A 14,975-nucleotide genomic window follows, 5' to 3' on the forward strand; every position below is an offset into this window, starting at 1 on the left:
GAAGGGGAGGACTTCCTTTTATAGCTAAAGGAAGTCCCCATCTAGTTTACATTTTCGATGTGTGACATAATACACATATTTGCTTCCCTTGAAGCCTCTTGGAGATCATGGGAGGGTGGCCTCCCTACGAGGTACCGGCTGACCTCCACCAGAGCGAGGTAGCTCGGGTGTCACACTACCGGATGCATGTCATAGGCGGGACTAACCATGTCGCGGGGCCCACCTATGAGGTCGTTGCTTATGCTTGGCGGTATGTGGTATAAGTGATATCAACAATGGTTGATCCTTAATTATAGAAATTCCATGTGATTAATTCATTATAGAATTATCAGGGAGAACGGGGTAGGATCAGAGTTTAAGGATGACAACTAAATTTTTCAAGCCATAATTAGTCGAGTTTACCTTAACTTGATCTTGACATGAAACAAAAGGAGCAAGAATGGAAGTTAATTCAAGGATTGGAGAGGAGAAAGTTAGGTGAGCATAGCTTGCATGGAACTATATATATCCAAGCTTAAGGTCTTGCATGGTGAGCCAGGTTACTGAATGCGCCGCTAGTGATGGAAGCAGATATCTCGACTTCCTGATTGCATCCGAACTATATCCAAACTTTCTCTTATTTACACACAGCCGACAATTTAAATTCATAATTTAACCGTTCAAAAGTTACATCAATCATTACGGGTTCAGATACAAATATTTTCCGTACTTTTTTTTTTTTTTTTGAAATAAAGAGTTCATACCAAAAGTATGACCCTAATTCATAGATTAGAATAGTACAAAAAATGGACTATTCTGTTTGGACAATGATAGCACAGAGTAGTTTATGCTAGCAAAAACACATCGCCACATAGGCACTATATTCTACCTAACTTAAAACGCCGAGCACGCATTTGTGGTACGTTGAAGCTAAGACTTCTACAAAGGCTCATAGAGAAACTTACACTAACATAAACATTATTCTAAATAGAGCCAAACTAAACAACTAGAGTCTCCTTCCCTAACAAGAAGGAACTATCAACAACTAAATAATAAGCAAAAAAAAAAAAACCCAATGAACATTCTAGACGCAAGAAGATCAAGCCCAAAAATTAACATCAGCACTCCAGGCCCAAGAAACCCATCTAGGGAAAACCCTAGCTGCACCTTAGGCAGCCACCAAAACAACCATACCTCCATCAAAGATACCAATTTCGGCCGGCCCATCAATCCAACTAGCCCTGACCTACTCTCCAGCCACTACGCCGCCACTGTTGTCCCCGAGAAATAGAAGGTCCAGACACGACCTTCCCCACAGATCCCCAATGTTAAGTCATCCATCACCACAGCAACCGCCTTACCACTAGCCTCTATCACAGCCGGCCTGCCTCATTGGCCTCTATCAACGCATCGCCCACTAGACGACATCGCATCTTTATCAAAGCTAGAAAGAATCCCGCCAACACCAGCCAATCGAGACCGAGCCAAAACCCCTGGAGGCCATATAGACACGACCGTCCCACCATCATAAGCCCAAAAGGGCAAGCACTCACTAGGAGGAACATGAAGCTCTTGTAAGGATAGAACTGCAGCAGGGGATTGAATAGACCCAATCGAAAATTGAACCAATATTAGGCATAACAGCCAAATCAAGCACATACAGTGAGAGACAACTGAGCCTGGCAATCCAATCGGGGCAGCGAATAGTCCCGCCATTATGCCCAATGCCTCTAATCGATGTCGCTAGGGTTACAAGAGGGAGAGGCAGCAGAGCTCTTGTCATCCTATCTTTTGCTTTTGAGGTTGGACCCTATTAAATATCATACTACATTAACTAACAAATGATTAATTTGGGTTGTGTTCAAGTAAATCCCTATTTGTATGTCTGACCCAAACTCTAGGTTACTTGACCTTGACCTAGTGGTAATAGAGTTTTAATTAGAGAGAATCTCGGAGAATATCTTAGAGATATTCATTCATTGTATGATTACCTTTCCTTGTACAATTCAGATTTTATGCATTGTAATCCTCTATATAAAGAGGCCCCTATTATCAATGAGAAACACACAACAATTTTCTCTCAATTCTCGTTTCCCTAAAACACGTTATTAGCACGAAACCCTAACCCTGAAACAAATAGCCAAACCCTGATTCAAGAAGCTAAAAACCTTAAATCCGAATACAAAACCTTGAACCCTTTTCTACCTCCATCTCACACCTTGAAGCACTCGATCCCAGGAGTCCAAAACCGGCGGCGCCACCCCAAGAACCGGCCGGAAACCTACCGAACCGGCCACCGGAAGCTGCATACAACCCGCAGCAAATATTCCACATGTTCACCATCTTCCGGACATCCAATTTTCACCAAAATTTTTCAACAGACACCCCTCAATCTAATGATTCAGGAACCAGAAGAAATCTCACAAAAACCGGCCAAAAACTAGCTGAACCGGCAGACTGAAATTTTGTCAGAAAACCCGACAGAAGGAAGAGAGAGAAAAAAAAAAAAAAAAAAAAGGAGGAAGGAGGAGCCCAAGCCGCAGCCTAAGCCGACCCAAGCAGCGGCCCACTAACACAGCCATGTCAGCAGTTGAACCCACACCACGTCAGCATTGGACCCTACACCACAGTCAGCAACCACGTCAGCATATCTACCACATTAGCATCCGGTCAACTCCGGTCAACCACCGCCGACGATTTTTTCCAGCCAACTTCCGACGACTTTTCTTGTCAGTTTTCCGACCACTTTCCTGCCACTTTTCGAGGTATTTTTTACTAAAAGTTTCCGTTTTTGAAGTTTTATTTCTTTTCTCTTCTTTTTCTCGGGGACATGCAACCTCCCTTCTTCTACCCCCCTTTCTTCATCATAGGGGAGACGAAATTAAGCAGAACTGTGGGGGTTTGTGCTTACTCCAAGCTTGGAGCTTGTAGAGTCCTCCAAACTTAAAGTTAGTTGAGATAAAACGATCGACCACAAACATCATTGTTTTGATCAAATCCAACCTCTCTTGGAATAGAATTTCTTGGAAGCGACTACGCTCGGAAATTCCTAATTTCTTGGAAGCGACTACGCTCAGAAATTTTATTTGTTTTCATGGTAGCATTTTTCGCTCCGAAACTAACCCTAATTTCTTGTTCTCTTTCAGGATGAGTAACCTGAATAAATTAGACTTTGCTCCATTGGGAACAACTGGCTCTGAATATCACAGGTGGGTTCGTGATGTCCACTAGCATCTCAAGGCCGATGGAATCCTGGATACGATTCTCGATCCTAGCTAGGACGTGCTAACTGTTGAGCAAGCTCAAGCTTTGGAAGCAAATAGAGCAGCCTTAGAGGCAAATAAGGCGAAAGCCATCATCCTAATGACTCGCCATATGGATGATTCGCTCCATTACGAGTGTATGAATGAAGAAGACCCTAGAAGCCTGTAGGTCTCACTCGAAGAAAGATTTGGCAACGTCTGTGACTCCCTGCTTTCTGACCTAGAAGTGAGATGGCATAGCCTCCGCTTCTGTGATTTCAAGTCAGTTTTTGACTACAACTCGGAAGCACTTCGTAAATCCTTAATGGAATTATGTGGTAAAGATCCTTGTGAAGAACTATAATTCGAGATCCGTGGAAATAGAGCATATTCCGGAATCCAATTATAGTCGCGCCCCTAAGAGAAGGCTCCAAGAGCGAAACCCTAACCTTAGGGATACTTTTGGACGTTCTGGTCCATATAATCACTCTACGCCAAAATAGGCTAACACGGAACCAAAGAGGTCAACGTAGAAAGAGAGAGGGAGGCAACGCCTCTAGCCATGTTGGTGGCGCCACCAACACTAAGAGCCATCTAAATGACTCTTTCAAAGCGCCTCAATCAATGGAGTTTGAGCGAAGAGATGTATGTTCTCAATGTGGAGTATCCGGTCATTAGGCACACATTTATAGAGCTCGTGAAGAAATTGCCACCGCCTACAAAGCATATTGTGAAGCAAGAGAAGCTCACGATGTGGAACAAGAAGATCAAAAAGATGATCTAGAGTGAAGGGTTGAAGACTAAAAATTTGGCTGGGATCAATAGATCGTCAATTTTGTTTAAGTCTTTATTTTTCCAAGAGATGTAATAGGCAATTGCCATATATTTTTGTAGTAAATGCCAATGGTTTAGTTTTTTTTCAAAGTAGGCTCATCCAAAGTAAGTGTGATGTCTAGGAAGGTTATGAGATTAGTGGTACTTAAGCGAGCCTTGCTCCACCGACATCTCTCTACTCACCTAGTCATATTTATTTTGAAATTACCGAAAGAAGTCAAACGACTACCTTTATTTTGCATTAGCTAGCATTTGGATTAGATTCTCCTAATGGTTAAGAGACAATGGTGTATTCCGATGGCTTATGAATAAAATTTTGAGTTCTTTTCATTATGACTCAATTTTGATTCTGAGCATATTACTTTGTGACTACGATGGCTGGGTCATCAGTATTAATTCAAGGACATGGAATAGCCCAAGTTCCCCTTGCCAAAAGGCACCTTAATTACTATCGCAAAAATCCTCTACGCTCTTAGGGAAAATCGCACCTATGAATAACCAACGGATTCCATGCGAAAAAGCATGTAGAAAACGGAAATGAGTTCCTTTGCAATACCTCTAATGATTACGAACAAAGGCGCATCTTAGAGAAGTTTATGTGTCTCTCTAGTGGAATCTATGTCACTATCCGAGCTATTAAATCCAATAAAAGTTATGAGAGAAGATCTCTTGGATTTAGACACATATTGGCTTTGTCACGATAGGATAGGTCATCCTGGTCATGATATGATGATCCGTCTACTAAATACTTCACATGGACATCCTTTCTCTCGAGCGAAATGAAGCATAAATCAAAAGTTGATTCTTGGACTAAGTGTGACCGACGCTGCTGCCTAGGTCACTGCCTCAGTCCACCACCAGCCTAGGGCTGGCGTAGTCCCTATCCATGACCCCATGAATGGCGTCCATCATGGTGATGGCACCCCAAGTGATGCTGCAATCACCAACTTTCTTCAAATAGCGTTTCAGACGCTCAGGCCTAACCAAAATTCTCATTGGTTGCTTCTAAAGCCTCACGCTCGTTTTACAAAACCCGATCCTTAGGGAAATTAGGACAGAGACCGTCCTATGCAAAGGATATGAAAATACTCATTATGTTCTTACATAGAATCCGTGGGGATTATGTGGACTAGTTCAACCAACTTGCGGACGTTTAAATATCTCATGATATTGGTTGACACGCAAACACGCTGGTCACGTGTTGTGCCATTGTCCACTTGTAAATGCTGCTTATGCTACACTCGTAGCACATATCATACAACAATGGACTCACTCCCCGGATCATCCTATTCAGTCAATTGGATTTGACATTGCTAGAGAGTTTACATCGAAGACTTTTGATGGTTATTGCATTGGGACTGATGTTGGACATCATATTCCCATGAACACACCCAAATGGTTTAGCAGAAACGACTACGATGGTAGTTCGGACAATGGTAATGCGCACCAATTTCCTTACGTCCGCTTAGGGTGATGCAATATCGCATGCAGCTACGCTACTTCATCTACGACCTACCGCCACTCAATCTATCTCTGCGTTTACAGCTAGTGACAGGATACGAGTATCGTACTTACGCACATTTGAGTGAGCCATTTATGTGCCAATTGCGCCGCCATAGCTCACAATGACAGGTCCTTACAGACGAATAAGCAACTACGTTGGACTTGAGACTCCAACAATCGTCCGCCACTTAATGCCCTTGCAAGGCGATCTCCGTACCGCTAGATTTGCTGGTTGTCACTTTAATGAGACAATTTTCCCGTCGTTAGGGGAGATAAGAACACGGATGTTCAACAGGAACGACAGGAATTGTCGTGGCCTGTCCCCACTATGTCTCATCTTGATCCCTGTTAAAGTGACGAGATCACACAAATATGCTGCAAACATGCCTGCAATGATGGACGTCCCTACGAGAGGACGTAATGTCACCCTACACGGAGGTAGGCATGGCGTCAATGCCAAAAAGAGTGGCACTCTGGCGTTATAGGCCATGGCCCCAGCTAGGATGCGTGGGAGGCCTGTGGGTTCGAAGGATACTTTGGCACATTCCAATCCTTTGATCATCAAGACTCAAAATCCGTTTCATGAGAATCTTCTGGATTATGGTTATCGTTAGGGGACGCCTCAACGTCAGAACCTATTCCTGAGAATATAGAGCTCTATGAAAATTACACTAGTGTACATGAGACTTGGGATAGAAACTCCATCATAATTGATGATGTAGTCACGCATTTCGTTGCGCATGAGTTTTTTGAGTCCGATGATATCGAACCACTCTCCGTTGATGAATGAATACCAACGTAGAGAGATTTGGCCTAAATGGAAAGATACGATCCAGGTTAAGATAGATTCTCTAAAGAAGAGGAAGGTTTCCGAGCTAGTGATGTCAACACCTCCTAACATAAAACCTATTGACTAATGGGTCTTCGTTAGAAAGCGTAATGAGAAAAAAAGATGGAAATCTGGCCTTATAGTGCAAGGCTTCTCACAAAACGCCCTGGAATCGACTACGATGAGTCATATTCTCTTGTAATGGATGTCATTACACTCCACTGCCCTGTTAGTTTGGTAGTTTTCGAATAACTGAACATGCAGCTTTCAAATGTGGTCACTACGTATCTCGATGGGGATCTAGATACGGAATATACATGAAGGTTCATGATGAACTTCATTTACCCAAGTCAAGTGGCTCTAGACCACGGAGCGCGTTTTACAAAGAGGTTGAAACGCTCACTAAAGTGACTACTTGATTTGGAAGGGATATACCCATGCGTTTTTATAACAAGTTTCGAATTCTATCGCAATTCATGTTGAACATGATATTCATTGGAAGCCCTTAAAGAGTTAAGGGAAACCGCTAAACACTTGAAATCCGAGTTTGAGATGAAGGATTCTAGGAGAACAAGATTATGTCTCGTTTTGGAACTTGAGCATCGTGTTGATAGATGCTTAGGCGTTTTGACAAGGTCAAGCCTTCAAGCACCCCCATGATCGCACGTAGTCTTGATCCTGAAAATGACCCTTTTCGTCCGAAGGATGATGGCGAAGATGTGCTAGAGGCGGAAGTGCCCTACATAAGTACAATAGGCGTATTATTGTACTTAGCTCAATGCACAAGACCAAACATCTCATTTGCAATGAACTTGTTAGCTAAAGTATTGCTTTGCGCCAACGCGACGCCATTGGATTGGTGTAAAATATATCTTTCGATTCTTGAGATGTATGATTGATATGGGCTTGTTCCATCTCTACAGAGAGACGATGGATTAGGACCCATCACACACTAGGAACGCTGCCAACACTGGCCTGCGTCCACTATCCCCACCCCAAACGATAAGCGTTTTGGAAGGTTTTGCTGATATTGGGTATCTCTCTGACCCACACAAAGGTCATTCCCAATTCCCAAATTGGTTAAGTGTTCACCATGGGTAGAGGCCATGATATCTTGGAGGTCTATAGAACAGACCCTAGTCGCTATATCTTCGAACAATGCAGAGATCATTGCTCTTCACGAAGTGGTTCGTGAATGTGTATGGATTGGATCCATAATTACGCATGTTCGAAAAATTGTGATTTGAAGTCTACCACAGATGAGCCTATGAGCATTTAGGGTAATGCTGCTTGTTTTGAACAAATGAAACAATGCTACATCAAAAGCGACAACACCAAGGATAATCAGCAACGACAAACTCTCCTCAAGATCAAAGTGAACTAGGTCCAATCTGAGGACAGTGTGGCAGACTTGCTCACTAAGTCATTGTCTAAATTCCACTTTTGAGAAACGTGTTGGTAACATCATTTACGGAAGTTATCCGAACTCCCATAACCGTAGTCATCGAGGGGAGATGTCTATGCGTATGGTCTGGAAACGTGAAGGGTGTGTTGTGCTCTTTTCCCCCTTCGACCGAGGTTATTTTTGTCCCACTGGGTTTTTGTTACTCTGCAAGCTTTTTAGCTAGGCAACGAGAGAAGCACCGCGTTTGGGCGACACAAGGAGGAGTGTTCAAGTAAATCTCTATTTGTGTGTCTGGCCCAAACTCTAGGTTACTTGACATAGCTAGTGGTAATAGGGTTTTAATTAGAGAGAATCTCGAAAAATATCTTAGAGATATCCATTCATTGTATGATGACCTTTCCTTGTACAATTCAGATTCTATGCATTGTAATCATCTATATAAAGAAACCCCTATTATCAATGCATTGTACAATTCATAGCAATTTTCTCTCAAGTGTCGTTTCCCTAAAACAGGTTGAACCGTTGTCTAACCATTTATAAGTAAAAAAAAAGAAAAAAAAAAAGAAATTATGGTTAGTGAAAAAAAAAATGAGAATTTCACAAATGGTTATTCAACTATGACTCATTCGACACTTTAGTCACTCAATTTTTAAATATATCACTTTGGTCACTCAACTATTATTTTGTCAATCACTTTAGTCAGCACAGTGACATTTTATCTCACTTTAATCTCTTCTCCCAATCAATCCAATTCATACTTCTCAATTTTTCACAATTGATCGGATGAAAATATCATTCATATTATGGCAAATAATTTTTTTTTAATGAAAAAAATTAACCGGAAAGGTTCCCCCCTCTCTCCCTCCCTCCCTCCTCTAACACGTTTGCTTGCTCCCAATTTGACTCCTGGACTTGCGTTGGGCATTCAGGAAGCCGAGATATCTGCCTCCATCACTAGCGGCGCGTCCAGGAACTTGGATACTGCTCAAAAGAGAGGCTCCGCCATTCTCAATTTGAAGTGCGTCGATGCTCAGGTTACTACTCTACTGTTGTTTCCACCACTTCATTACATGCTTTTCTTGATTACCCTTTTTGCTTCTTCTGAGTACAGACAGGACTCATGGGCAAGACTCTTCTTGAGTTCCAGTCTACCAAAACAGAAAACAGTAATGCTCTTCCTCTTCCTCCTCACAAGGTGAACATTCTGTGTCTCCCCCACTTACAACCGCAGTTTGTGTTTCTCGTGAAATACTAACTTCCCTGTTTCTTGTACATTGAAGTTTGGCACTCATGATGTGGTTGTTCTAAGACCAAATAAGGCTGATTTGGGCTCACCTGCTCTTGGACAAGGCGTAGTTTACCGGTTAAAGGTAAATTCTGACTATGATATGTGAAATTGGAGATTTTTTCCCCTTTTGGTCCTGATATATGCATTTTTACTGGGGTTTGATTGAACAGGACTCATCAATCACGGTTGCTTTTGATGACGTTCCTGAAGACGGATTAAATAGTCCCCTACGGCTAGAAAAACTCACAAATGAAGTATGATATCTCAAATCTCGAATTTTAAAATTTTTGAGTTTCTTGATCAATTTTCTTTTCCAGAGTTTTTGAAGCATCACATGTTTTTGAAGGCCATAATTTGGTTATATTGGTGATAGGAACTATATTGGTCATTCATGTAAATATGATTTGAAAGTTATATTCTACCACTACTAATGCTTTCTTTGGTCCATGGTGTGTGCATTGTTTTTCAATCATCTCTTTCTTATGCCATCGTCCAAGATTATATGCTTTGGTAAAGAATTCTAGTAATATTTGTGTTGTCTCAGGTGACATATCGTAGGATGAAGGACGCCTTGATACAATTGAGTAAAGGTGTGCACAAGGGTCCTGCTTCTGATTTAATTTCTGTCTTGTTTGGAGAGAGGGCACCAACCGTGGCCAAGAAGGAAGTCACATTCTCCCCATTTAACAAAAACCTTGATCACTCTCAGGTCCTTAAGCCTAATATTTCTATTTCCTTGTGTCTTGTTTTAGGATTTTTCAAGATATGCCACATATGATGTCTTCATGCGTAATTTTAAGTTGATTGGAATACATTCTGCTAATGTAATTCCTCTAAATCTTCAGCTTTATAAAATGAACAACAAATAAAAATACACATTACGTACCTATGGTTCTTTGAAGTTACTCATTTATTGGTGCAACTAAATAAATGAACAAACATACAGATATACTGATAAATAATTTTTAAAATTTATTACTATGACAGATAAGTAACTTTATCTGGGGACTTTGGGATATTATATCAGTTTTTCATGTACTATTAACAATGAGGGTCTCGAAATACATGAATTGTTATTATAAAGTTCTGATATCATTTCTGTTAAATAAAATCCCCCTAGGATATTGTAGGTGCGATTACTCTAAAAGATTAAATTGTTTTTGGTTGCGTACTTTTGAATATTAGTTGATCACTATAGTATCATATCTATTTTTGTTGTTCTGTGTATGTGTCTGCCAATTTTTTGTATGAGCATCTGAATCCATATTGCTTTATCATATATGTATACCACAGGGTTAATCTTAATTCTTGTTTCCCTAAAGCACCTTACCTTTTTATTTTCCTTTGATCTTTTCTTTTCTTATCTCTTCTCCACAGAAAGATGCCATTTCAAAGGCTCTGTCATCCAAGAATGTATTTTTGCTGCATGGGCCTCCTGGAACAGGCATAACCACAACTGTGGTGGAAATTATATTGCAAGAAGTCAAACGTGGATCAAAGATCCTTGCATGTGCTGCTTCCAATATTGCTGTTGACAACATTGTTGAGCGACTGGCACGCCAAAGGTATTTCACTGCCTATATATTTGAGGAATTCCTCTTCTATCAAAATTTGAGCTCTATCAAAATAAATAGAAGGTGCTAAATCAGAGCACTATGTAATCCTTTCGCTGGCCTTCACTTCCTTTCGTTTATTTGTTCACATTTTTTTCAGTGTTTCTCTATTGTTAATTTTGGATACTGCATACTAACTTCAAAGTTCAGGTTTTTATTTGTAATAAGGAACCAAGTTTGATTTTGATATAGGCCACTTTATAGCACCCCGTTTTGTAGTATCTTACTGTTGTTATAGTTCTTTTGGATTAGAAACCATTTTTAGCATCCCTTTTCTTTTTTTATTTTGAAAAAAAAAAAAAATTGTTGAGATGGTCTTTGAAGTATAGTGAGATAGTCAGGGAGGCTTCTTGTCCCTCATCCAGATTGCGGTTGGTGCCACTAGGTTAGGTGAGTTGAAATAAATAGACTAGTAGGATTATGGGCTTTGAAGAACTTTCTTTTTTAATTTTTAATAACATAACTTAAACAAATAACTGTGCATTGAACACTTTGAACTTCCTTTAATTGTTACAGTTGAGTCGACCAATGATATAGTTGGTAGCTGATGTGAACTTTCAGCTTGTATTGTTCTCTAACCTGCCATGTTAATGTAAATAAAATGGCACAATCTGAATATTCAGCTCTGAATATTCAGCTGATGAGTAGTAATGGTCCTGCCAATTGTACGTACCAAATTGTATTGTGATCGTCGGATTAACTTGTGCTATCTACTAATAATTCAAGTTGGCTATAGAGGATGCTCTCTCATATTCGGTTTGTCACCGTTTGTGTATGGCGTGTGAAAAACACTAATGAATCATTTGTGGTAGGTGTTGTCCTAGGTACGTTATAGTGCAAGATATTTAGCCAGTTGTGCCATGACAGCCATGTCCTAGGTATCTTCTTTGAAGGTTGTTGTGGGATTAGGGGAGTGGTAGGGTTAGCTTCTGGACTATACCTACTAAAAGGGGACCAGAAAATAAGAGAAGTCCCAGAAGAAGAATCTATCTCCGCTGGTGCTTTCTTTAGTGAGCACCTCTACTAATTGAAGCACATTTTACATATCATGTTCCCCATGAAACTTGCATCAAAGCGCTTATTGCAAAAGGTTTCCTAAAGTACCGATAGTTCTTCATTAATTTGCAAAGGTTTTGTGTTGAGTCGGAAAAATATGGAACGCATAATGGATCATTTGGCGCATGAGAGGAGCAAGGCACAATTCAGTGTCGAGGAGATGAAGATCATCTGGGCTGGTTCTCTCCATGCCTTCCAAGTCTCTGATCGGATCGCTCGACTTGTGGCCAGCGATCCAGGCTTTAGAAAGGACAACAGAGCTGTGCTAAGCAGGAAGGAGTTGTTTAAAAGTGCTCTGAGAAAAGCAGCTTATGTGTGGAAAAGGATCAATGAGCTTGCACTTTCTGAAGAAGAGGCATCATGGTTGAGGTTCTATGTTGATGAATTAGCATATGCTTATATTCATTGGTCAATTTTTGTGCCTGCTATTAAGGGGTCTGCTACTGAGGAGCAGCAACAAAAGTGGTTACCTTTGGCAAACAACATGCAGATAATCGGTACTTATGCACAAACTGAACTTGGTCATGGCTCCAATGTTAGAGGCCTTGAGACAACCGCGACTTTTGACCAGGAGACAGATGAGTTCATCATCCATAGTCCTACACTGACCTCAAGCAAATGGTGGCCTGGTGGACTGGGAAAGGTTGCTACACATGCTGTTGTTTATGCTCGGCTTATTACGGATGGCCAAGATTATGGAGTTCATGGTTTCCTTGTCCAAATTCGGAGCTTGGATGATCACTTTCCTCTTCCAGGTGTTACAGTTGGTGATATTGGGATGAAATTTGGAAGTGGAGCATTCAATTCCATTGACAATGGTTTCCTTAGATTCAATCATGTGCGCATTCCAAGGAATCAAATGCTGATGAGGGTCTCACAAGTCACTAGACAAGGAAAGTATGTAGAATCCAACGTTCCAAAGCAGCTAATTTATGGAGCTATGCTTTATGCGAGACAAACCATCGTAGCTGATGCTTCCATCGCTTTGTCAAGAGCAGTATGTATTGCTACCAGGTACAGTGCTGTTCGTCGACAATTTGGTCGTCCACATGAGGATCAAAATGGTAATGGTGTTGAGACACAGGTCATTGATTACAACACTCAGCAAAGTAGACTCTTCCCTTTGCTGGCTTCTGCCTATGCTTTCAGATTTGTTGGCGAGTGGTTGAAATGGCTATACACAGATTTGATCCAAAAGTTGGAAGCAAACGATTTCTCTACACTGGCCGAGGCGCATGCCTGCACTGCTGGTTTGAAGTCCTTGACTTCTTCCACTGCTGCTGATGGCATCGAAGAATGTCGGAAGCTATGTGGTGGCCATGGTTACTTGTCTAGCAGTGGACTTCCTGAGTTATATGCTGCTTTTGTCCCTGCTTGTACTTATGAAGGAGATAACATTGTACTGCTTCTACAGGTTTCAAGGTTTCTCATGAAGACCATTTCTCAGTTGCAGACTGGGAAAAAGTCTATTGGAACAACAGCTTATATGGGACATGTGGAGCATTTGATCCAATGTCACTGTAAGGTTCAAAAAGCTGAGGATTGGTTGAACCCTAGTGTAATACTTGAGGCATTTGAAGCAAGGGCTATTAGATTGTCGGTTGCTTGTGCCGAAAATCTCACCAAGTTTGCCACTCCATTACAAGGCTTTTCAGAACTCTCACCTGATTTAGTTGAAGCTGCAGTTGCTCATTGCCAACTAATTGTGGTTTCCAAGTTCATTGAGAAGCTGCAGCAAAACATTGAAGGAAATGGAGTGAAACAACAATTGGAGACCCTCTGCAACATTTACTGTTTGAATCTTATTCACAAACATCTGGGTGATTTTCTGTCCACTAGAAGCATCAGTCCCAAGCAAGCTTCACTTGCCAGTGATCAACTCAGGAGTCTCTATTCCAAGCTTCGTCCCAATGTTATTGCCCTTGTTGATGCATTTAATTACACAGATCATTTCCTTGGCTCAGTTCTTGGGCGTTATGACGGTAATGTGTATCCAAAGCTCTATGAGGAAGCATGCAAAGATCCGCTCAATGATTCTATTGTACCTGATGGGTATCATGAATACATCCAGCCTGTGCTGAAGCAACAGCTCCAAAATGCAAGGCTTTGAAGGTATCAATATCATACTACAATAATTCAGACTAAAAATAAATAAATAAATAAAATGTCATACTACAATAAATGGTTTCTTTAAAGTTTGATGATTTCTATGGGCCTATGAGCCTATCCTTGTAATATGAGTAAAAAGTTTGGTCGATCATTTTGTCTTATTCTAAATAAGTGCGGTTAGCGTGAGTTAAGAGTTGTACTTTTCTACAATATATATTCTATAATACTCGGTGATACTTTTTTTTTTAGAAGAATAGATAATTTAATTACTTGTCTATAACCAAATTGCCATATATTTTTTTTTTCTTGGACCAAGTGCATATGAACCAAGGTACTGAACAAACTGACTAGAACCCTTCATTGTAAATAGGTTTAGCTTGCTTATTCAAAAGAAACAAACGAACCTACTAGATGACTAAAGCCCTGATTTGAGCGTTTTTAATTTGTCTATCGTGTAACAATCAACACGGTCATCAAAGATAGGAAGTATTTATGTCCCAGTTTATCGCCAACTAAGAATCCTATGGTTCTATGTCACCCAAAATCAATTGCACAAACAAGTAAAAATACAAAAATGGTTAAACAAGGCACCGAGCCTTATTTAATTAAGCTCGACTCTGCATCACACAAAGTCATATAGACAGCCTTGCACCAAACAAGGATTAGATAGGGCCATGAAACACAAAAAAAGATTGTAGTGCTCATTGCCCACATGGAATTACAAATAAATGGTAGTGGGAATGTCACGATATTTTTGGATTTTTCAAAATTGATAAATAAACTAACTAACTACGACATAAAAATAAGATAGATAGAATGATGGGATGCATCGCATCAAGGGTCACCATGGAATTCAAGGTCTTCCACACAAATCCAAAATCATATGGAATGACGATGATTAATTCAAAAGATGCTTCAAATTTTTTGTAGTATTTCCATTTAGCATTAAGAGGTCGAAAAAAGCCAAATTGATTGTCATAAAATAGTAGCCAAACCTCTGAGCAAAAAGAAGAAGTTCCTCCTGCTATTATTCAGGACGTTCTCTACGAGGATATTTGTCATTCTTCTTATGTAGCTCGGGGTTCAAGTTTTATGTCCCCCCCCCCCCCCCTCCCAA

General features: G+C 40.6%; 2 protein-coding genes across 2 annotated transcripts; both read left to right on the plus strand.

Moving 5' to 3' along the window:
* Nucleotides 1-8,616: 8,616 nt before the first annotated feature.
* Nucleotides 8,617-10,916, plus strand: LOC112194373 (DNA-binding protein SMUBP-2). Its single transcript, XM_024334620.2, has 6 exons — nucleotides 8,617-8,826; nucleotides 8,904-8,987; nucleotides 9,073-9,162; nucleotides 9,251-9,334; nucleotides 9,625-9,789; nucleotides 10,458-10,916. Exons 1-6 carry the CDS (start codon nucleotides 8,617-8,619, stop codon nucleotides 10,722-10,724), a joined length of 900 nt encoding a protein of 299 aa, XP_024190388.2. The 3' UTR covers nucleotides 10,725-10,916.
* LOC112191485 (peroxisomal acyl-coenzyme A oxidase 1) lies at nucleotides 10,512-14,056 on the plus strand. Its single transcript, XM_024330834.2, has 2 exons — nucleotides 10,512-10,645; nucleotides 11,824-14,056. The coding sequence occupies exon 2, from the start codon at nucleotides 11,847-11,849 to the stop codon at nucleotides 13,857-13,859; it is 2,013 nt and encodes a 670-aa protein (XP_024186602.1). The 5' UTR covers nucleotides 10,512-10,645; nucleotides 11,824-11,846; the 3' UTR covers nucleotides 13,860-14,056.
* The last annotated feature ends 919 nt before the right edge of the window (nucleotides 14,057-14,975 follow it).

The sequence above is a fragment of the Rosa chinensis genome, chromosome 3, assembly GCF_002994745.2.
Source record: "Rosa chinensis cultivar Old Blush chromosome 3, RchiOBHm-V2, whole genome shotgun sequence".
NCBI lineage: Eukaryota > Viridiplantae > Streptophyta > Magnoliopsida > Rosales > Rosaceae > Rosa > Rosa chinensis.